Source organism: Pongo abelii, chromosome 19 (genome assembly GCF_028885655.2).
Source record: "Pongo abelii isolate AG06213 chromosome 19, NHGRI_mPonAbe1-v2.0_pri, whole genome shotgun sequence".
Classification (NCBI taxonomy): Eukaryota; Metazoa; Chordata; class Mammalia; order Primates; family Hominidae; genus Pongo; species Pongo abelii.
In genome coordinates this window covers 94,247,082-94,270,078 of record NC_072004.2, presented here as the reverse complement: position 1 = coordinate 94,270,078, position 22,997 = coordinate 94,247,082, and the positions used below count along the sequence as shown (strand labels likewise).

The following is a 22,997-nucleotide window of genomic DNA, read 5'->3' as shown; positions in this document are numbered from 1 at the left end:
GGATTGACTTTTGAGTTATATTTTCCTAAATTACATGAACAAGTGTTTGTTCATGTGCCACTTAAATTAATCTCATATATTGCTGGAGAACCTGGCTTAGATTGTTATTTACCCTATTTAAGAGTGATATTTTATTAGGCTGAAAGAAGCTTTTTTTTTTTGAGACAAAGTCTCACTCTGTCACCCAGGCTGGAGTCCAGTGGTGTAATCATAGCTGACTGCAACCTCCACCTCCCAAGCAATCCTCCCACCTTAGCCTCCCAAGTAGCTGGCACTGTAGACTCATACCATCATGCCCAGCTAATTTTTTTTTTGTATTCTTTGGGTAGAGATTTGGTTTGGCAGTGTTGCCCAGGCTGGTCTCAAACACCTGGGCTCAGCAATCCTCCTGCGTCAGCCTCCCAAAATGTTCGGATTATAGGTGTGAGCCACCAAGCCCCACCAGCAGCATTTTATATATAATGATTAGAGGCTTAACTTCTACACAGTTTTTTGAGACAGAGTCTCTGTTGCTTATGCTGGAGTGCAGTTGCCACAATCTCGGCTCACTGCAACCCCCACCTCCCAGGTTCAAGCGATTCTTTTTCCTCATCCTCCCAAGTAGCTGGGATTACAGGTGACTGCCACCACGCATAGCTGATGTTTGTATTTTTAGTAGAGATGGGGGTCTCACCAAGTGGCCAGGCTGGTCTTGAACTCTTGACCTCACATGTTCCACCCGCCTCACCCTCCCAAAGTGCTGAAATCACAGGTGTGGGCCCCCATGGCCATTTTCTTTTGTAGTAAAACTGTATCTTACCTGAAGTTAGGTTTTGGAAAAAAAGAGCTCTTCAATATTTATGTTGTCCTTTTTTTTTTTTTTTTTTTGAGATGGAGTTTCACTCTGTCGCCCAGGCCGGAGTGCAGTGGTGTGATCTTGGCTCACTGCAACCTCCACCTCCCATGTTCAAGTGATTGTCCTGGCTCAGCCTCCCGAGTAGCTGGGACTACAGGCACGTGCCACCACGCCTGGCTAATTTTTTTGTATTTGTAGTAGATACGGGGTTTCACCGTGTAAGCCAGGATGGTCTCGACCTCCTGACCTCGTGATCCACCTGCCTCGGCCTCCCTAAGTGCTGGGATTACAGGCGTGAGCTACCACATCTGGCCTATGTTTTCTTTTAAATGACATAATTTGTGCCTAATTTTGAGTTCCCCAATCATTATTGTCATTTTAAAAATAAAAGTAATAACATGGATATGGTTAGAAAAGGCAAGCAGAAGTCTAAAATGAAAAAAACCTCCCCTTTACATAAAGGCAATCTCATGGAGAGTTTTTTACATCTCTTCAAGAAGAATTTTGTGTAAATAATAGCATTTTAATATCTATTTGCTAAGCAGGCTGCATGCTGTTGCATTATTGATTTTGAAGTCTAAGGAGTTGGAGATATTGTGGGGAAATGATTTGGGTTGAGTTTTGTGTTATGAGATGGATCTATTTGAACAGGTAATGCACTGTGTAGTAGACAACAGTATCTAGCAGATTTGAAGGCGTGCTTGCCCGTTGGTCCAGAAATTTGTCTTCTGAGCGTGTACTTTAGAGAAACTCACCTATGTGCTCAAGGAGACAGGTGCAGGATTGTTCATTGCAAAATGTCTGTGATAGCAGACAAAATGGAAAGGCTAAATGTGTTAGTGGTGGATATATAAATAACAGTGGTCTCTTCATTCAGTGAAATATTCTAGCTGGAAGATTTGAAGGAACTGGAGCTATGTCTAGCAACATGGATTTTTGTAAAGCACATTGCTGAATGATATGTAACTGCATGATACGATTTATAGAAAGGAAGTTTGGAAACATGTATCTACAGTGCCATTTATTGTTCATGGATACACGTGTGTGATAAGAAATATATGAATGAGAATGATAATTGCCTAATTCAGGATAGTGGTGACTTTGAATGAAGGAACATGGAAAATGGGGTTGAGAGAGATTGAGGGGAGTTTGGCGATCACAGCAGTGTTTATTTACATCATAATTTGAAAGGTAAAAATGTACCACTGTTGGGGCTGGGCGCGATGGCTCACGCCTGTAATTCCAGCACTTTGGGAGGCCGAGGTAGGCAGATCACAAGGTCAGGAGTTCGAGACCAGCCTGGCCAGCATGGTGAAACTCTGTCTCTACTAAAATACAAAAAATTAGCCTGGCATGGTGGCACGAGCCTGTAGTCCCAGCTACTCGGGAGGCTGAGGCAGGAGAATTGCTTAAACCCGGCAGGTGGAGGTTGCAATGAGCCAACATTGTGCCACTGCACTCCAGCCTGGGTGACAGTGAGACTCTGTCTCAAAAAAAAAAGGGACCACTGTCTAGCCTAATGCCTAGTGAGGCGTTTTATGTAGAGCAGGGGTAGGCAGACTCATCTGGCCTGCTCTCTGTGTGTGTAAATAAAGTTTTATTGAACACGTTCATATCCCATTGTTCATATATTGTCTGTGGCTGCTTCCTCTACAATACAGGGGCATAGTTGTGACTAGACTGTGTAGCCCTCAAATCGGAAAGGATTTGCTATCTGGATCTTCCCAGAAAACATTCTCAACCCCAGATATATCCTAGCAAGATGTTTACTAGAAGCAGTGGAACAGACGGTCCCATATCTGAGGCACTACTAAGGGGCTGTCAGCCCTAAAATATTTTAGCCTATTTACCATGTGATGCAGCTTAGAAATTCGAGAATACATCTTTTAAGCTTCATTTTGAAAATCTGCCTTAGTCTTTTTATAAGTAAATAATACTAGTGAAATCTGAAAAGGATCACGCACAGGTCAGCATTAACGTGGGGTGATGGTGTGAGGTTGTGATGGTGTGAGTTTCAGCTTTGGATGGATCATAGCTCCCAAACGCCATCCAGCAGAGAACATTTCCTTGGTGGTCACCCAGTCAGCAAAGGTCTGGGATCTCTGGCTCAGCCGTTCTCTCACAGCCTGGTTTGCTCTTAACTGCTTGTGTTTCTGTCTGTGTTAACGTTTGGGGTGGGGGCCTCACCATGAGTTCTTTGAAAGCTCTTGTCTTAAAATTGCTCTTCCTTCCACGCCGGCAGGCCACCAGGGAAGCTTCTGCATGCTGTGTGTCATGCAGAACCACATCGTCCAGGCCTTCGCCAACAGCGGCAACGCCATCAAGCCCGTCTCCTTCATCCGAGACCTGAAAAGTAAGCATCAATCCATGTTAAAATTTTCGTGATTTATTTATTTTTTAATTTTTTGTAGAGACGGGGTTCTCGCTGTGTTGCCCAGGCTGATCTTAAATTCTTGGCCTGAAGCAGTCCTTCCATTTTGGCCTCCCAAAGTGTTGGGATTACAGACACGAGCCACTGTGCCATTCTCCATCTGTTACTGAAGGCCTGCTAAGTGCTCGCCCTGTAGGAGGTGCTGGGGAGTTGGTAGAAGGGAGAGAAGAGTGAGTCGTGGATGAAGTCCTGGGAATCCCTCTGTGCTAACAGCCCTGCATGTGGTGGCACAGACTCAAGGAATAGTAGTTTAGAGACATGTGGGCTAGGGTCAGTGGGGAAGCCTCTCAGTGGGAGCAGGTCAGGACAGGTAGCTTTTCCTTTGGCCAGGTGGAGGAGTTATTGTGTATTTGGGGCAGGCAGCTGAGCCTGAGGGAGAGCTGGGAGGAGGGATGGGTGAGGAATGTACCAGTTCTATTCTGAATATCAGGAATCAGTTGCCTATGCTATAAAAAAGTCTCATTCACATTCACTTGGCAGAAAGAAGAGGCCTATTACCGTTTTTTGAAATCTGTGTAAATTGTAGCACCGTGAAATACTTATTCACCTGTGTTTTATATTGGCTTTTGGAGAGATACTCAATGGATTTTACATTCTCTTTGTTTGAGACTGGGTTTTGCTCTTACACCTAGGCTGGAGGACAGTGGTGCAATCACAGCTCGCTGCAGCCTCAAACTCTTGGACTCAAGCAGTCGGCCTTGGCCTTCTGAGTAGCTGGGATTACAGGCGCACCACACTTGGCTGTTTTTGTATTGTTTGTAGAGACGGGGTCTGGCCATGTTGCCCAGGCTGGTATCCAACTCCCAGCTCCAGGCGATCCTCCCGCCTTGGCCTTCCAAAGTGTTGGGATTACAGGCATAAGCCATTGCACCCTGCCGGATTTTACATTCTTTATTCTTTTTTTTTCTGAGATAGAGTATTGCTCTATTGCCCAGGCTGGAGATTGCAGTGGTGAGATCATAGCTCACTGCAGCCTCAACCTCTCAGGCTCAACCCATCCTCCTGCTTCAGCCACCCAAGTAGCTGGGACTACAGGCACATGCCATCGTGCCTGACTAATTTTTTTTATTTTTTATTTTTGTAGAGATGAAGTCTCCCTATGTTACCCAGGCTGCCCTCGAACTCCTGGGCTCGAGTGATCCTCCCACCCCGGCCTCCTGAAGTGTTAGAGTGACAGGCGTGAGCCGCCTCACGCAGCCGGCATTTTACATTTTTGAGGGCTTGGTGTTCTTCCTTGTCTGTGAAGTAGTGAAGGTTCAAGCCTGCGATCTTATTGAGAAAGTGGTGGCCATGATGAACTGTGATTGGGATGTAGAAATTCCGTGTAGAGCTCTTGTTTTCCTCATTTGTTCCTTCGAAAAGTTGCAGTATTTTCCCCTTGTAACAACCAGGAATGGATATTCGGGAAAGCAGCCGCAGGCTGTTTGATGAGAAGACACGAGCTCTTCCCTCCCTGTTTCTTTCTCTTTTAGAGATCGCCCGGCACTTCCGCTTTGGGAACCAGGAGGACGCGCATGAGTTCCTGCGGTACACCATCGACGCCATGCAGAAGGCCTGCCTGAATGGCTGCGCCAAGTGCGTGCTTCCCCACCCACCTTCCCAGGGCTTTGGACACCTTTCCTACACGGTGGCAGCAGAACATTCCTATGGCAACAGCCAGCCCGGCACCTTTCTACCCAGGCTGCCCTCGGGTAGACGTGGCAGAATTTGCCTCTGGGTACTCAGCCTGTTGGAGCCCAAATAGGGGATTGCCCTTGCTTCCTGGGAAAGGACTGTCTCCGGAGACGTCCTGCTGGTCCGGGGCGGCTTGGTAGGATCGGGTGGCTGTGGTGGTGGCAGCTGTGTCAGTTAAGGGGAGATATGTTAGCAGACCTTCTTAGGGGTATTCAGTTATTACCATGGACTTTTTCAGTCTCTTAAAAATCATGTTGTTTTTAAAAAGAGGATGGGGTGGTAGGAATTAGGTCTCTGCAGTATAATTTATACATACATGTATATGTACAAACAGGGGGCTTTAACATGAGGAAGTTTATAACTTTAGGATCTGACTGTGCCTGGCTGCTATTTCTCATTCACACTGGTGTGGTGCCAAGCGATTGGCACCACATATGCCCTTATATGTAATGGTTGCCATCACAAATTGTCTTTGTGTCATTCCTGAGTTCATAGGTTCAGACCAAAGAAAACAGGCAGGAAATGCTTAGGACTTCCTTGTATTGCCTCAGCTTAGGATCTTAGAAATACTTTAAATAGTTTAGGAAATATACCTAGAATATTCTTTAGAGAAGTTGAGTTGTAGCAATGAGTGATTGAAATGGCAGAACCACTGGCCTCAGTGGATGATATTCTTACGTAAATAAGACTTACAGAAAGAAAACTGTTTTTGAGACAGGAGTCTTGCTCTGTCGCCCAGGCTGGAGTGCAGTAGCTGGGATTACAGGCCCACACCACCGTGCCTGGCTAATTTTTGTATTATTAGTAGAAACAGGGTTTTGCCATGTTGGCCAGGCTGGTCTCCACCTCCTGGCCTCAAGTGATCTTCCTGCCTTGGCCTCTTAGTGCTGGGATTACAGGCATGAGCCACCATTCCTGGCTTAAGAAAACTTACTTAAATCATTTATATGAAGGCAACTTTCACTGCATTCCTAGGATGCTTTTTGTCTATTCTGAGGGTTTGGTCGCATGTTCTTCCACTTCTCCTGAAGGGGCTCAAGCTTCCCTGCTTCCTGTATGATCCCGGGTCTGCCCTTCAGTGAACTGGGTAATTGAACTACTGTTCCCTGTGTGCTGGGCCCCATAGCTAGCACTGGGAACTGAGAGATAGAAGCCATGGTCCTGGAGTCTGTGGAGCTCATGGTGTAATTGGTGAAGACAGTGGACCCCAGCAGCATTTGCAGTGTGGTGTGGGCAATGCTGTGATAGAGGGATATTACCTCACCCAGAGGTGGCTTCCTGGGAGAATTGACCCCTGAGGGCCTGCAAAGGCAAGTGGGTGTCCCTAGGAGAAGGGTTGCGGTGTCCCCAGCACCTGCAGGGGGAGTGCGGTGAGCCTATAGCAGGGGGCCTGGCTCTGGGCACAGGGTACAGCAACCTGGAGCGCTCTTAGGACAGAAACTGACCCCTGGGCTTCAGTCAGTCCAATTAACCAGAGTCTGCGGTGGAAGAAATTCGTGAGGAATAGGGTGGGAGGTAGAATGAGTAACGGTTTGGATTTGGGGCTATGAGATGGGAGGAATGCAGGTCTGTGGTCTGGGCATTGGGGTGGGTGGTGATGAGCCATTCGTTGGTACCAGGATTGGTGGAAAGAGGAGGGAGGCCAGGTGTCAGGTGGCCAGGCATCGCCAGGGGAGAGATGAAGGCTCACCAGATGTCGGTCCATGAGAGAGCTTTCACTGCTCTGTAGTGAAATGTGGAGTGAGAAAAAATAAGAATGACACCAATGGTGAGCTTCTCATAAAGCAAATTATTCCATTTAATTTGCAGGTGGAGGGGCCTTTTTGTCTTTTGCTTCTGTAAATGACTTGGTGTTACTTGCATTGTGATCAGAGCGTGTTGATAATATTTTACTTCATGGAACTTCCTGATGTTTTCTCCGTGATCATAGGTGACCAGCGTTTGTGAATGTTTCCTGCATACTTGACGGTGGCTGCTGAGACTGTTAGGGTGTTGGTTTGCTCCTCTGTCCATAGATGGGTCTATTGATGATGCAGTTTTCATTTTCTATATCCGTGTGCTCCTGTCTGCTTCATCTGTTTGGAGTAGTGTGTTAAGTCCATGATGACTGGAATTCTGGTGGGTGCCTGTCTCCTTGCATCTCCTCTAGTTTTGCTCTATACAGGTGGTTGTGGTTAGATACTCGTAACTGTCATGTCTTCATTGAGGATCGTTGCTTTTAGCATTCTGAGTGTCTTCACTTGTCACGTGGAGTGGCTTTTGTTCTGAATTCTGCCATGGCCAGCGTCAGTGCTGCAGCCCCTGCTTTGCAGGGTTTCCGCCGGCCCCTTGCTGTCACTTTCTGAACCCTTTCTTAGAGACGTTCTTAAGATTTGTCTTGTTTTGTAAGCCAAAGTGACCATCTTTTAATAGGCAGGTTAAGCCCCTTCACATTTCCTGTTACGACTGAAAAGTTTGGTCTCACTTCTGTCATATTTATGTATTTTATAGTAATTATAGGTAGCATATTTACTGTGCTTATTTCTGATTTTTCTTTCTTTCTCAAATTTTTTTGGATATTAGGAAGATGTGTGTTTTTGTTTTAATGGCTACCTTTGTACATAAACCATTCTTTTTGAGACAGGGCCTTGCTCTGTCTCCCAGGCTGGAGTGCAGTGGTGCGATCTCCGCTCATGGCAGGCTCCACCTCCTGGACTCAAGCAATCCTCTCGCGCAGTAACTGGACCTGCAGGCGCACTCCAGGCTGCCTGCTGGTTTCATACGCCCTTTTGAAATGCACCTGGTCCTGTTTCCTCACCCCTCACTGTCTGATTTGGCAGTCCACCGTGGTACCCTTTACTTCTAGCGCTTTTCCTCTCCTCTCTCTCTTGCCATTTTAGTGTGCATCATTTCTTTTTTTTTTGTTGGCACCTGTAAGGTGGTATCTTTTTCTTGTCCAGCCTTGGGTTATGGTTACATCTTCCCATTGCTTGTTGCCCACCCTCCAGTTGGCACCTCTGGCGCACTCCTGGCCGGGTGAAGCCCGGTCTCTCATGAGTTCCTCCAGGAGGGCAGCTGTGTGTGGCACTCTGGTTCCAGAAATGAGGCCACTCTCACTGTGTTGAGGATGTTTGGCTTGGAGTTTTGGTGGCTGTGTCCTCGGCATCATGTCTGTTTTCTGGAGCTAGTTTGCATCCCATGAGGTGTTTTGATTCTTGTTCATTGCTGCTTTGTGCTTGAAGCACTTTGCATAGACTGGGCCTGCTTTCATTTATCTTGTGGATCTGCTGGTTTTCAAGATTCGTATCCAGAGCGCCTCCTCTGTCTGCCCTGTGCGGTGCGCTTTCATGGTTGGTTTTTCCTCTGGCGGCAGAAGGGTCGATAGTCTAGGATAGTTTTGAGTTTTTTTCAGGACGCTGATGTTTCCCCTTTTGCCTCTCTTGCCCTTCACTGCCCTTCTAAGGACGCCCTCTGCTTTGGGTCATGCAAGAGGGGATTCTTTGTGGCCCTGTGGGCTCTGGTGCTTGCGGGCTTCTGGACGACAGAGGGGTTGTGGAGGTGGTCTGGATTTTGGCAGCCGCTGTCACACGCAGCTACCCATAGTTCTCAGTCCACGCAGAGATTACGTCCTTGCTAGTATTTGCAGTTGAAAGGTCACTTTTGAAGAATGGTAGGACAGTAGATGGTGGCAGTTGATTTTTCGTTTTCTAACTTTGCAGAATAAAAATTTAATGATCCTGTATTGGTCCCCCAAGTATTTCAGAGCTCCCGGAGTCTGGGAAGTGCCATGGTAAATAGTCACACAGGCCACATGAGAGGCTGAGGTGTGCATGTTCTGTGGGAGGGGGAGTGCAGCCTGCGGGTGTGGAAGGGTCTGGGTGGCTGTGAGAAATGTGGAGAGAGCCCTGGAAACAGCCCCACTTTGCGCCAGTGAGGAGTCGGGGAAGCAGCTGGGGAGACGGGGCTGGAGAGCCCGGGGAGAAGAGGGGAAGCTCGTCTGGAGGGAGTGGGTGCACCGGCGCACTGCGCAGCCTCCTAGTAAAGGGCCTGCAGATCCAGCTGGCCTCATACCTGGAGGCCTTAGGCGACTCTGAGGAAGGCAGTTCCAGAGCAGTGAGTCAGGACCAGATGCAGTGGGTTGCAAGTAGAACCAGTAGCAGAGACTGGATGTGGTGTATTGTTTCAGAATCTTCCGGCGTGAGTAGCTACCATATGGATACGTAGGCGTGGGAGGCACCAGGCAGCCCCAGGGCCGGGTGAGAAGAGGCCCCACAGCTCTGATTGCCTCAGATCCCAGTTAGTGAGCGGTGCGGGGGACATGAGTGAGTGTAGGGCTCCTGACCCTGAAGCCCACATCTGACTCCACTGTCCTCTCTGAAAAGGGTGCAGAGCCGGAGAGATTTGGTCCTGTTTGTGCCTTTGTTCCCACCCCCACCCCTCTTCCCAGATTGAGGACCAGCTGTCTGATGACCAGCAGAGAAGAGGAAGGGTGGGCCGGGTGGGCGCCCTAACTCAGGGGGTTTGGCCTCCCGCCTTACTCTAGATTTGGGTACTTACTTTTTATTGAGACCAAAAAGAAAAGGCAACACTGGGTGAGGATACATGTACATTTCTCGGGGCTTTTATTTTCTGTGAAGTGGGTGGCAGTGGGCATTGTGAAGGTTTGAAATGGCTACTGTGGGGAGTGGGGCCCTGAGGAGGTCAGAGCTCTACAGAGAGACTGCCAGGCAGCGTGGGCTGAGGATGGAGGTTAAGGGTCTGTGGTGACTCGGGTGGAGGGTGGAGTTTCCCAGCCTCACGCTGAGCTTGTGACTGGCGGGCATGGGGCTGCTGGAATGGGGCCATCCCTCGTGTCATCATGCTGAGCCCTTCCCTTAAAGGCTGTGGTCTCCTTTACAGGTTGGATCGTCAAACGCAGGCTACTACCTTGGTCCATCAGATTTTTGGAGGGTATCTCAGATCACGTGGTAAGTGGAGACGTTTGCTCTACTGCTTCTTGCCAGGATTAGAACATGAACCCAGAAAACCCTAAGAGTTGGAACTCAGGCTGGTGCTCTTTCTTCGCTGTGCAGACCTGGGTCAGTCTCTGAGGTCTTGAGCCATGGTTTCCTCTGAGACTCTTGGCTCCCCTGGCCACTGGAGCGGTGGTTAGAATATTCCCATGAGGGCTGGGTGTGGTGGCTCATGCCTGTAATCCCAGCACTTTGGGAGGCTGAGGCAGGAGTTCGAGGCCAGCCTGGCCAACCATGGCCAACACGGTGAAACCCCGTCTCTACTAAAAATACAAAAATTAGCCGGGCGCAGTGGCACATGCCTGCAATCCCAGCTACTTGGGAGGCTGAGTCAGGAGAGTTGCTTGAACCCAAGAGGTGGAGGTTGCAGTGAGCCAAGATCCCACCACTGCACTCCAGCCTGGGTGACAGAGCAAGACTCTATCTCAAGAAAAAAAAAAAAAAAAAAAAAAAAAATATATATATATATATATATATATATATACACACACACACACATATATACACATATGTATACACACATATATATATACACACATATATATACACACACATATATATATACACATATATATATTTTCTCATGAGGAAGTGCCATGCACGCGTGCAGGGAGGAGGCAGATCTTCCCTCTGCTCTCCCTCAGCAGGAGAGTACCACACGTGGTGATCACCAGTCCAGGCAGGGAGGGCCCTGTGAGTGCAAAGACATTGACATCCATCTTTGTGAACTTCAGTGGTGATAGAGAGCTCTCTGGACACCAGGATGCCTCAGTGGCTAGTGGGAATCTCATCTTTGGCCAAAGCCCTGCTGAGAGTCTACCTCCCTGCCGGGTCTGGGTCTTGGGAGCTGGGAGTGCCTCTGCCAGGCCACACCTGCTCCACTGCCTCTGTTCTGTTGCAGTGAAGTGCTCCATGTGCAAGAGCGTCTCGGACACCTACGACCCCTACTTGGACGTCGCGCTGGAGATCCGGGTACAGATCTGTCCTGCCCTTCACTTTTGCAGTAGGAGAGCGAGGCCAGAGGGTGAAACAGAACCAGCAGAACAGTAAAGGCATCAGATCAAAATAGATATGGAGAAAACTCCTTTGCTCCCTTCCGCCTTGCAGTATAGACCATTGTCTTTACCTGTTGCTTTCTAGAGTTTTTCCTATGCATATCCTTTTATTTAAAGAAAAAAATGGTAAAATTGGGTTTTGTGTCCTGAAGTATGAACAGGAACAATGCTGTCCCCAGGGCTTGAGGAGAGTCTGTTGGGTGCTGTGGGCGGCGTGCAGCCTTTGGAGCTTGGTGGCTCTGTGGGCCTCACCTGGGAGAGCAGCCTTGGCTTTATATGCACACCCTGCTCCAGCTACAGTGTGTGGGAGGGCAGCCTGCCTTTGCTGGGCCAACCCAAGCTCCAGAGCAGGTCCAGCTACAAGATCATCCTGATAAAAGTGACTGATTCATGGCAGACCTGCAGCTGTCATTTCTTTGCTTTGCTTTTTTTTATAGGGGCTTGAGGGACAGGGTCTTGCTCTGTGGCCCAGGCAGGAGTGCAGTGGCGCAATCACAGCTCACTGTAGTCTTGACCTCTAGGCTTAAGTGATCCTCCCACACAGCTGGTACTACAGGCATGCACCACCACGCCTGGCTAATTTTTAAAATTTCTATGTAGAGATGGGGGTCTTGCTATGTTGTCCAGGCTGGTCTCAAACTCCTGGCCTCAAGTGATCCTCCTGCCCTGGCCTCCCAAGGTGCTGGGATTATAGGTGTGAGCTGCTGTTCCTGGCTGCTTTCATTTCTTGTCACTGGAGGAGTCCCAGTCTGGCGGCTAGTGGGCAAATTTTTATGTGAGTCAAGTTTTGTGATTTGCTGCCTCAGCCTAAAAAAGACCTTAAATTTGGCATTTCTTGAATCAGCCCTTTTCTTCTGCTGTGTATTTTACTCCCTGTTTTTGTCCTCCTCAGCAAGCTGCGAATATTGTGCGTGCTCTGGAACTTTTTGTGAAAGCAGATGTCCTGAGTGGAGAGAATGCCTACATGTGTGCTAAGTAAGTTTCACGTTGCTTGTGGCAGAAGACTGACACCAGATGGGAAATAAGTCACCTCACCTGACAGTGTTGTGCCCACCCACTCTTCCTTAGCGGTGACCGCTGCTGGTATTTCTTGAGGAACCTATGTGTGTCCTAAAAACACAAACTTCTAAATAGCATGAATAAAGTGATAGCTATGATTTTTATAGCTACAGTTTACACCGTACCTGTTCTAAAGATGCTACATGTATTATGCAGTAGGGGCTGTGGTTTCCCGTTGCCAGGGATGGTGAAACTGAGGCACAGAGAAGTGAAGTGACCAGCCATGGGGCCACACCGAGAGGATGTGGCAGAGCATGAGCTCACATCAGTTCACACTGGCTGACACTGGGTGGCTGCCCCAGGGACTGTGCCCAACCAACTGCTCTCTTGCCTCTTAAGGAGTGTTTCTTTGGCTTTCATTTTTTACTTAACTGGTTTTGGACATTTTTCCATTTCTGCAGATAGAACTCTTACTTTGTCATTTGTTGCATTTTTAATAGTGACAGGGTTTCACCTTGTTGGCCAGGCTGGTCTCGAGCTCCTGAACTCAGGTGATCTGCCTGCTTTGCCTCCCAAAGTGCTGGGATCACGCTACTACAGCCGGCTGAATATCTTTGTATCTAGGTCGTTGTAAAGCTGTAGGCACTAAAGAATATATTCTTAATTCTGCTTTACTCTTTTTTAAGTCTGTTTCCTGCAGCTCTCCAAGCTGCGTGCCTCTGCCTCTGTTTTCTCTCCCTGCGTTTGTGCATCTTCTGGCTTTGCTTACGTTGACTTCCTGCCTGCCGGTTTCATCACTCAGCCACATCTGCTTTAATTTGCTCTTTCCTGTGTTGCCCCAAAGCAACTTTTTCCTGTATTTTATTTAGTTTCCTGGTGGGTACAGTACTTTTATTTTTTTACTTTAGAATATTCCCACTTTCTGTAGTCTTATTTCCCTGTGATAGCTTTCCTTTACTTGAGGCATGCTTAATGTGATTTTTAGAGGAGCAAAAGGTCTAAATCTCATTGATGAAGATTCCACTATTACAGAGCAGTTGTTGCTGTTATTAACTTAGCGTTAAGACAACATTTTTCAGAGCATGAATCAATCATTAATTAATCTTTCTCATCACCTTCTTCATAGATGCAAGAAGAAGGTTCCAGCCAGCAAGCGCTTCACCATCCACAGAACATCCAATGTCTTAACCCTTTCCCTCAAGCGCTTTGCCAACTTCAGCGGAGGGAAGATCACCAAGGTGAGCGCTGGTGACACCATCCCAGGCAGCTCCGTGGGCCACGGTCGGCATCAGAATAACACGAAGAAAGTGATAGCCATGAGTTTGATAGCTGCTGTTTACACAGTACCTGTCCCTGTTCTAAAGGTTCTACACATATTGTGAAGTAGGGACTGTAGTTTTGCCATTGTCCAGGACGGGAAAACAGTCACAGAGAGGTGAAGCGACCTGGGACGCTTTTTAAAAATAGACATTTCTGGGTTTATCCCAGTGCTAGTGAATTTGAATCTCTGGAGGACGGAGTCCAGGAATCTGCATTTTTGCAAAATCCCTGAATGCTTGTTATACACAGTCTTATACACAGTCAAGTTCCAGGGCCACTGTCTTACTGGATTTACCGCAGCTTCTGGTTGTGCTTGGGCTGGTCCTGGCAGGGACGCTCAGAGTTCTCCAGATGAGTGTAATGAGCACTGGGCGGTGGGACTTGCATTGTCCATGTCCTGTTGATGTCTAGAACAGGTGCCATTGCATACTCTGGCTTTTTATGGAATATGGAGTTAAAAAAGCTACTTTTGACACGATGGTATTTTTTTAAATTTAATTTTATTTTAAGACAGGGTCTCACTCTGTCACCTGGGCTGGAGTGCAGTGGCGTAATCACAGCTCACTGCAGTCTTGACCTCCCAAGCTCAAGCGATCCCCCTGCCTTAGCCTCCTGAGTAGCTAGGACTGTGGGCACATGCCACCATGCCTGGTTAATTTTTTTTAAAAGTTTTTTGTAGAAACAGGATCTTGCTGTGTCGCCCAGGCTGGTCTCAAACTCCTGGGCTCAAGTGACCTGCCTGTCTTGACCTCTCACAGTGCTGGGATTACAGGTGTAAGCCACCATACCCGGCCTATAGTGGCATTTTCGTAGAAGATGTGTTTCTTTTTTCTTTTTTCTTTTTTTTTTTTTTGAGACAGAGTCTTGCTCTGATGCCCAGGCTGGATTTCAGTGGCGCTGCCTCCGCCTTCTGGGTTCAAGTTATTGTCCTGCCTCAGCCTCCAGAGTAGTTTGGTATTAAGGCGTCCGCCACCACACCTGGCTAATTTTTGTATTTTTAGTAGAGACGGGGTTTTGCCATGTTGGCCAGGCTGGTCTCGAACTCCTGAGCTCAGGTGATCCGCCTGCCTCAGCCTCCTAAAGTGCTGGGATAACAGGCATGAGCCACCACGCCCAGTAGATGTCTGTATTTCATAAAAATCTAGAGTTCTGTTCTGAGAGCCTGGTTATGTGGTTTGGAACGACACCCTTGGCTGAGCCTCCGTTTCCTCACTGGTAGTGGTAGGGGGCTTGCTTAGGTCAGCATTTCCCAAATGTGTTTGCAGATTCTTTATGTTGTAGACTCAGGTGTCATGTAACCACAAGGGCACATTTTAAGAAATGTGTCACCAGGCAATTCCGTCACTGTGTGAACATCATAGAGTGCATTTACACAGACGTAGATGACGGAGCTGGCTGTATGGTATAGCCCATTGCTCCTAGGCCACAAACCTACACAGCCTGTTCCTGTCCTGAATACTGTAGGCAGTTGCAACACAATGGGAAGTATTTGTGTATCTAAACATAGATACAGTACAGTGAAGATGCAGTATTATAATCTTATGGGATCACTGTTGTATATGTGGTCTGTCATTGACCAAAACATGGTTATGTGGCACATGAGATGGTATGTGACGTTTAAGAACAGGCAAAATTAATGGTGACAGAAATCAGAACAGTGGATATTTGAGATGGGGGCAGTGACTGGGATGTGGGAATTTTCTAGTTGATGTTCTGCATGTCCATCAGTATATACTTGTCAAAACTCTTTGATCTATATACTGAAGATCTATGCATTTCAACACATCCTGCAACCCTGCAACTCAGTTTAAAAAAATGATTTAGGCTGGGCACAATGGCTCACACCTCTAATCTCAGCACTTAGGGAGGCTGAGGTGGGAGGATTGCTTGAGACTGGGAGTTTCAGACCAGCTTGGGCAACATAGTGAGACCCTGTCTCTACAAAAAAATTTTAGGTTTTTTTTTTTTTTTTTTTTTTTTTGAGAGGAGTCTCACTCTGTCACCCAGGCTAGAGTGCAGTGGCACCATCTCAGCTCACTGCAATATCTGCCTCCCAAGTTCAAGTGATTCTCCTGCCTCAGCCTCCCAAGTAGCTGGGACCACAAGTGTGTGCCACCATGCCTGGCTAAATTTTGTATTTTTAGTAGAGACGGGGTTCCACCATGTTGGCTAGGCTGGTCTTGAACTCCTGACCTCAAGTGATCCACCCACCTCGGCCTCCCAAAGTGTTGGGATGATAGGTGTGAGCCATCACACCCGGCCTAAAAAATTTTTATTAATTGGCCAGTCATGGTGGCATGTGCCTATAGTCCCAGCTACTTGGGAGGTAGAGAGAGGAGGATTGCTTGAGTCCAGGAGTTTGAAGTTACAGTGAGCTATGATTGTGCCACTGCACTCTAGCCTGGGTGACAGAGCGAGACTGTGTTTCTAAAAACAAAAAAAAATTATGTATATATTTTTCGGAGTTCCTAAACACATGTCTGTATATGACCCAGAATAATGGCAATCCTGTCATGTGGGCTCTGTGCTGTCCTGGTGCACTCAGCCTACAGCTGCCATGCCGGGCACTATTACAGCTAAGAATATATGTGTGTGCGTGTATGTATATATGTGTGTGCGTGTATGTATGCATGTGTGTATATATGTGTGCGTGTATGTATATGTGTGTATGCACGTGTGTGCATGTAGTGTGCATGTATGTATACACACACGTGTATGTGTGCATATGTGTGCGCATGTGTGTGTATATGTATGTATATGTGTGCATGTATTTTATGTGTGCATGTATGTATATATGTGTGTGCATGTATTTTTTTCTATGAGAAATTGGTCAGTTTTGGGAACACATTTTAGCATGACCTTTCTTCTGATCCAATTGATTAAAAGTCTTACTTGCTGTAGCAGTTGGCTGTATTAATTCAGCACTTTTATTTCTGAAGATCTAAAACCCAGCATTCTCTCCCTTTTCTCCCACCAACAATGTTCCTGTAAAGTGGAGGGAAAGAAAATGAGTGACTCTTCTCATTTTATCGTTACGAACCACGTGGTGAGAGAACTAACGTAGATGCTTGACAAAGACAAGAACAGATCCTACATTGCTTGATGGGACAATAAAGTTTCCCATAGGCTGGCTGGAGAAGACTCACTTCTCAGCATCTTGGTGTTTTTTGTTTGTTTGTTTGTTTGTTTTGAGATGGAGTCTCGCTCTGTTGCCAGGCTGGAGTGCAGTGGTACGATCTCAGCTCACTGTAACCTCCACCTCCCAGTTTCAAGCGATTCTTCTGCCTCAGCCTCCCGAGTAGCTGGAACTACAGGCACGTGCCACCACACCTGGCTAATTTTTGTAATTTTAGTAGAGACAAGGTTTCGCCATGTTGGCCACGATGCTCTCAATCTCTTGACCTTGTGATCTACCCGCCTGAGCCTCCCAAAGTGCTGGGATTACAGGCGTGAGCCGCCGCGCCTGGCCCGCATCTTGGTTTTTAATCATTGCCTGGGGGAACGCCTGCACAGTGTTGCTGCACACCCAGTCGTCCCAAATTGTCTTTCTTTTTTGTGGCGGGGCAGTTTTGAGACAGTCTCACTCTGTCACCCAGGCTGAGTGCAGTGGCTCGATCTCGGCTCACTGCAACCTCCACCTCGCGAGTTCAAGTGATTCTCATTCCTCAGCCTCCTGAGTAGCCGGGATTACAGGCAGTGCACCACCATGCCCAGCTAATTTTTTCTATTTTTATTAGAAGTGGGGTTTCGCTATATTGGTCAGGCTGGTCTCGAACTCCTCAAGTGATCCCCCTGCCTCAGCCTCCCAAAGTGCTGGGATTACAGGCATGAGCCACTGCGCCCGGCCCCCAGATTGTTAAAGACCAGCCAAGTTGGGCATTTTGTGTGGTTGTGGATGGAAAGGGCAAATTGATCTTTACTCTCAAAGTGAATTTTATTTGCCTTTTTCTTGATTTTTCAAACAGGATGTAGGCTATCCGGAATTCCTCAACATACGTCCGTATATGTCCCAGAATAATGGTGATCCTGTCATGTATGGACTCTATGCTGTCCTGGTGCACTCGGGCTACAGCTGCCATGCCGGGCACTATTACTGCTACGTGAAGGTGAGAGGCTTGTGTCAGTGCAGCTGCCTCCTGGGGCAGGTTTCAGCACCCATGCACATCCAGATGCAGCCTCTGTAGAGCACTTACTTTGTGAAAAGTGTGATGTTTTGTAGTTGTATTAAAGTCCTCATTGTTGCCTCTCTGCGTGGACTGAAAAGATGCCTTTACAGAAGTGTTGCACCAGAACCTAGTGACTTGCAGTGAGACACGGAAGAGGCAGCCGCTTCTGGTGCCATCCTTAGAACCCTGGCAAAATCGGCCATAGTGATGACACTGCCTGAATGTCCTTTAGAGGGGACAGTTCCTATCTTTTGGGGCACTAGGAAGGAACTGGGACTCAGAGCACACTTTGGGGTCACATTCCGAATTATGAAAACATTGCACATTTTAATAGAAGTTATTACCTGTTGATTATTAATAGTGTTTGGAAATGTAGCAACTAACAGATTTTTTATTCCCTTTTTAAAAAGTGAAGATAATGGGATGCTTGTTGATTGTTTTGTTTTCTGCAACATCCTTGGCTGCTTCAGGCAAGCAATGGACAGTGGTACCAGATGAATGATTCCTTGGTCCATTCCAGCAACGTCAAGGTGGTTCTGAACCAGCAGGCCTACGTGCTGTTCTATCTGCGGTAATAAACTCACGCCCTCCCCAGATGAGCTCACTGCCTCTGCTCTTTTCTTATACCGATGGGCCTCCCTAACCTTTTTTTGTTTGAAGGTAATTGGGAATTCCACTGGAGGGGTTCATCATGTGTCATGGAGACCATCCACAGGAAAGGACACTTTTTAGTAAAGCCAGAGCCTTGGGAAGGTCAGGACAGGATTCCATCTGCCCTCATGTTGATGCTGTTTTGAATGTAAATGGGAAAGTCACCATTTATAGTATTGCCCCAAATTAGAGGTACTGCTCCCTGGATGGTAGCCAGCCAGTGCCCCTTCCCATGTGGGGAAGCTGCCCCTGTAGGGATATGCTGGGAAGGACGTGTTTGTGGGGGCGTTGCCGCAGAGCTTCTCTGGAGGGGCCTTCTCCCAGAGCTGGCTGTCACTGACCTGGAGGCTGGAGACCGTGGCAGCTGAGGCATTTTCACTGCTTTGTACATCTCTGCTGAGTGTGGCTGACGTGTCTGAGGGGTCTCTCTTGCTTTCTGGTGCATCGAACTCTGATCTTGGAGGAATTCTGACTCTAATTTGCCCTTGCTCTGCTTATATTCAGCAGATACCTGGGGCTGATCTCTCAGCCTCACTGTGGTTGAAAGGCAAAGGGAGATTCCAGAGAAGTGGTTAGGACTGGCAGGGTTTCCCCAGGCCGTGTTTCTGCCTTTGCCCCGCCTTAACTTATTCTGATTCTCTCCGTTTCTGTAATGCCTAGTAAGAGAATTTCCGACTTGTTTTCTTCCTTTGACAGAATTCCAGGCTCTAAGAAAAGTCCCGAGGGCCTCATCTCCAGGACAGGCTCCTCCTCCCTTCCCGGCCGCCCGAGTGTGATTCCAGATCATTCCAAGAAGAACATCGGCAACGGGATTATTTCCTCCCCACTGACTGGAAAGGTATTTGTGAGAATGATGGAGGCCAAAGCGGCTGGTCTTGGTGCTCCCCACAGACCTCCTCACGCTTGGGAAGTTGGCCATAGTGGAAGGAGTTTGCAGGCAGTTTTCATTATTCTAGTTGATGTTATTTCTTTTTTTTTTTTTTTTTTTTTTTTGAGACAGAGTCTCGCTCTGTCGTCCAGGCTGGAGTGCAGTGGTGCGATCTCGGCTCACTTGCAAGCTCTGCCTTCTGGGTTCCCGCCATTGTCCTGCCTCAGCCTCCAGAGTAGCTGGGATTACAGGCGCCCGCAATCACGCCCGGCTAATTTTTTTTGTATTTTTAGTACAGACGTGTTTTCACCATGTTAGCCGGGATGGTCTCGATCTCCTTGACCTCAGGATCTGCCCGCCTCGGCCTCCCAAAGTGCTGGGATTACAGGCGTGAGCCACCGCGCCCGGCCGATGTTATTTCTTAAACTGGTCATCAGCTGATATTGGGTATAGAGAAAGAGGAGACATGAATGAGAAAATCCTGACCCAGCAAATTAGAACTGTCATTCACAGATCTGCTCTACTCATGAGATCAGTACCACTTACAGATGTCGTGACAGGTGTGCCAAGCAAACTTTCTGTGTGCGCTCCTTTTATTTCCTTTATAATGCCAAGCAAACTTTTTTTTTGGAAACAGGGTCTCACTCTGTTACCCAGACTGGAGTACAGTGGCACAATCATGGTCCAGGGCAGGCTTGAGCTCCTGGATTCGAGCCATCCTCCTGCCCCAGCCTCCCTAGTATTCGGGACTATCAGTGCACTACCACACCCAGCTAATTTTTAAATTTTGTGTAGAGACAGGGTCTTACTATTTTGCCCTGGCTGGTCTTAAGCTCCTCAGCCCAAGCAGTTCTCCTGCCTTGGCCTCCCAAAGTGCCAGGATTATAGGCACCAAGCAAACTCTTAACTGTAAGCATGTGGGAAAAAAATATCCTTTTTTTTTTCTTTTTTCCTTTGAGACGGAGTCTCATTCTGTCGCCCAGGCTGGAGTGCAGTGGTGCAATCTTGGCTCGCTGCAACCTCCACCTCCCAGGTTCAAGCTATTCTCCTGCCTCAGCCTCCTGAGTAGCTGGGACTACAGGCGCGTGCCACCATGTGTGGCTAATTTTTTGTATTTTTAGTAGAGACGGGGTTTCACTTTGTTAGCCAGGATGGTCTCAATCTCCTGACCTCAGGATCTGCCCGCCTCAGCCTCCCAAAGTGCTGGGATTACACACGTGAGCCACTGTGCCCGGCCTGTCCTCACATTTTAACAGGGAAAATGTAAGTAGTTTGTACCAATGTTAATTTCCTGATTTGGGTAATTCTGCTGTGGTTATGTAAGAGAATGTCTTTGTTCTTTTGAAATACACATGGACATATTTTGGGGTAAAAGAACATCATGTCTGCAATTTACTCAAATGGATCAGAAATAGAAATATGTGTATGTGCATACATACATAGTCGTACATATATACACACATACATATACATACAGAGAGAGGATGATAAAGGTTATGTGGTTACAGGTTAACCATTGGGAACTACCCTCTAAGTTACTTTTGTGTGTATTTGAAATTTTCTGCTAGAACTGTTAAGAATTCAGTTTCACTAAGTGGATTCATGAGCAGTTTCCTCATTAGAACACAGTGATCATTTGAAGTGGGGTGGACCCTCTCTCGACGACTGTTTCTTTTCTTTTTTCTTTTTTTGAGACAGAGTCTCGCTCTGTCGCTGAGGCTGGAGTGCAGTGGCGCCATCTCAGCTCACTACAGCCTCTGCCACTATGCAGCCTCCGCCTCCTGGGTTCAAGCGATTCTCCTGCCTCAGCCTCCTGAGTAGCTGTGATTACAGGTGCCCGCCAGCACGCCTGGCTAATTTTTGTAGTTTTAGTAGAGATGGGGTTTCACCACGTTGGCCAGGCTGGTCTGGAACTCCTGACCTCAAGTGATTCGCCCAGCTTGGCCTCCCAGAGTCCTGGGATACAGGCATAAGCCACCGTGCCCGGCCTGGATGACTGTTTTTGATGGATCGTCTTCCTCTCCCTTTAGAATGAAGAGTTGAACCCCACACGCAGGCAGTCAGGGCCTTTCACAGTCTGCAGGGGTTTTGGTCTTTTACGTACATCTGTATTTCCCTTCACATTAAAGAAAACAGAAGCTGAAATTAGAAGCATTAGAATTGAAGTGGCAGTGAAATACATGATATAATTGCAAAGTTGGTGGTCACTGTAGCCCAGACTAGGAAGTTAGGAAGCAGCCTGGGCCTCGTACTGTGACTCATGTCTGTAATTCCAACACTTTGGGAAGCTGATGTGGGAAGATCACTGGATCCCAGGAGTTCGAGACCAACCTGGGCAAAACCCTGTCTCTACTAAAAATGCAAAAGCTAGCCAGGTTTAATGGCACGTGCCTGTAGTCCCAGCTACTCAGGAGGCTGAGGTGGGAGGATCACTTGAGCCAGGGAGATTAAGGCTGCAGTGAGTCATGATCATACCACTCCACACCAGCCTGGGCAACAGAGTGAGACCCTGTCTCAAAACAAATTTAAAAAGTAGCCTGGGCAACATAGATCCCATCAGCACAGAGAATATTCAGTAAGCTGATATGGGAGGATCACTTGAACCCGGGAGGTTGAGGCTGTATGCAGTGAGCCATGATCACGCTGGTGAATTCCAGGCAAGGTGACAGAGTGAGACCTTGTCTACAAAAAAAAGAAGAGGGGGGCCTGGCAGTTTGAGAGGCTGAGGTGGGTGGACCATTTGGGGTCAGGAGTTTGAGACCAGCTTGCCAATATGGTGAGACCCTGTCTCTGCTAAAAATACAAAAGTTAGCTGGGCATGGTGGCGTGCGCCTGTAATCCGAGCTATTCAAGAGGCCGAGGTAGGAGAATCGCTTGAACCTGGGAGGTGGAGATTGCAGTGAGCTGAGATTGTGCCACCGCACTCCAGCCCGGGCGACAGAGTGGGACTCCATCTCAAAAAAAAAAAAAAAAAAAAAAGAAGCAGCCTGGGCAGCATAGAAAGACCCCCATCTGCAAAAATTAGCCAGGTGTGGTGGTGCACGTCTGTCGTCCCAGCTGTTGGGAGGTTGAGGCAGGAGGATTGCTTAAGCACAGGAGGTCAAGGCTGCATTGAGCTATCGTGTCACTGCGCTCCAGCCTGGACAACAGAATGAGACCCTGTCTCAAAAAACCCCAGAAAAACAAAGGAAGCCTCACTTGCCACAGAAACTCCGTGGGCAAAGTGATGCCTGAGGGTGGAGGTTGGCTCAAGGAGACTCCCTGTGTCAGGCACACCTGCAGGGGCGCTTCACTGACCATGAGCATTTTCATTACAAACGTGATTTTCCAAATACACTGCAAGCAGACAAGAGCCATTTTACTCTAAATGACATGGTACAAGTTGTAGTGTGTATGGAAATGCTCAATCAGTGAAAAGGCTTTGCGGTGCAGTGGAAAGATGAATTCCTTTTAGAAAACAGTATTAACAAAGAATAGAATGTAGGGAGCAAAACAAAACTCAGAAGAAAATAGAGGTAAATTCTTAACCTCTGGGAGAGGGAAGAAGACTTTGTATGCTTAAAATTGAAGGATAAAATGTGGAAAAATTATGAATTGACTAAGATTTACATTTTTGTACATAATTTATTACAAACACAAATGAAACAATAAAACCTTGTAAAATATTGTCAACAAAAGGTGAACATTTATAAACAAAAGATCTCATTCAAATGAAGGTCCCTCTAGTGCATGTGCAGAGAATCTGAACGTTAAAGTGGTAATAGCCCAAACGAGTGTCAAATTAGCAAATGTTTTGAAAAATAGATGTTGCTGGAGTATAGTAAAAGCAGTTTGGCATTTTGCATCAGATTTCATGAAAATATTCATAGCCTTGTAATTCCATTTCCAGAAAATTAGCATGGAGTACTAAGTACAGGAAAAGCTCAACAAATATTTTTTAAGCACCGACTATATACCAGACCCTTGAGTTGCCGGTAAGGGCTGCAGTGGGAACAAGAGAGATACGG

General features: G+C 47.3%; 1 protein-coding gene across 9 annotated transcripts in view; it reads left to right on the top strand.

The window, feature by feature from the left end:
• The window catches only part of USP36 (ubiquitin specific peptidase 36), a 44,788-nt gene that overhangs the window by 8,737 nt on the left and 13,054 nt on the right, over positions 1–22,997 (top strand). For 8 of the 9 annotated variants that reach the window (XM_009252090.4, XM_054535809.2, XM_009252088.4 and 5 more), the window contains 9 exons: positions 3,078–3,188; positions 4,739–4,841; positions 9,819–9,886; positions 10,833–10,903; positions 11,879–11,961; positions 13,112–13,223; positions 17,271–17,411; positions 17,942–18,042; positions 18,819–18,960. In XM_009252090.4, coding sequence (XP_009250365.3) covers positions 3,078–3,188; positions 4,739–4,841; positions 9,819–9,886; positions 10,833–10,903; positions 11,879–11,961; positions 13,112–13,223; positions 17,271–17,411; positions 17,942–18,042; positions 18,819–18,960 — 932 coding nt within the window. Of the gene's footprint in view, positions 1–3,077; positions 3,189–4,738; positions 4,984–9,818; positions 9,887–10,832; positions 10,904–11,878; positions 11,962–13,111; positions 13,224–17,270; positions 17,412–17,941; positions 18,043–18,818; positions 18,961–22,997 lie in introns of those variants that run through there. The other variant, XM_063718304.1, reaches the window with a different exon arrangement.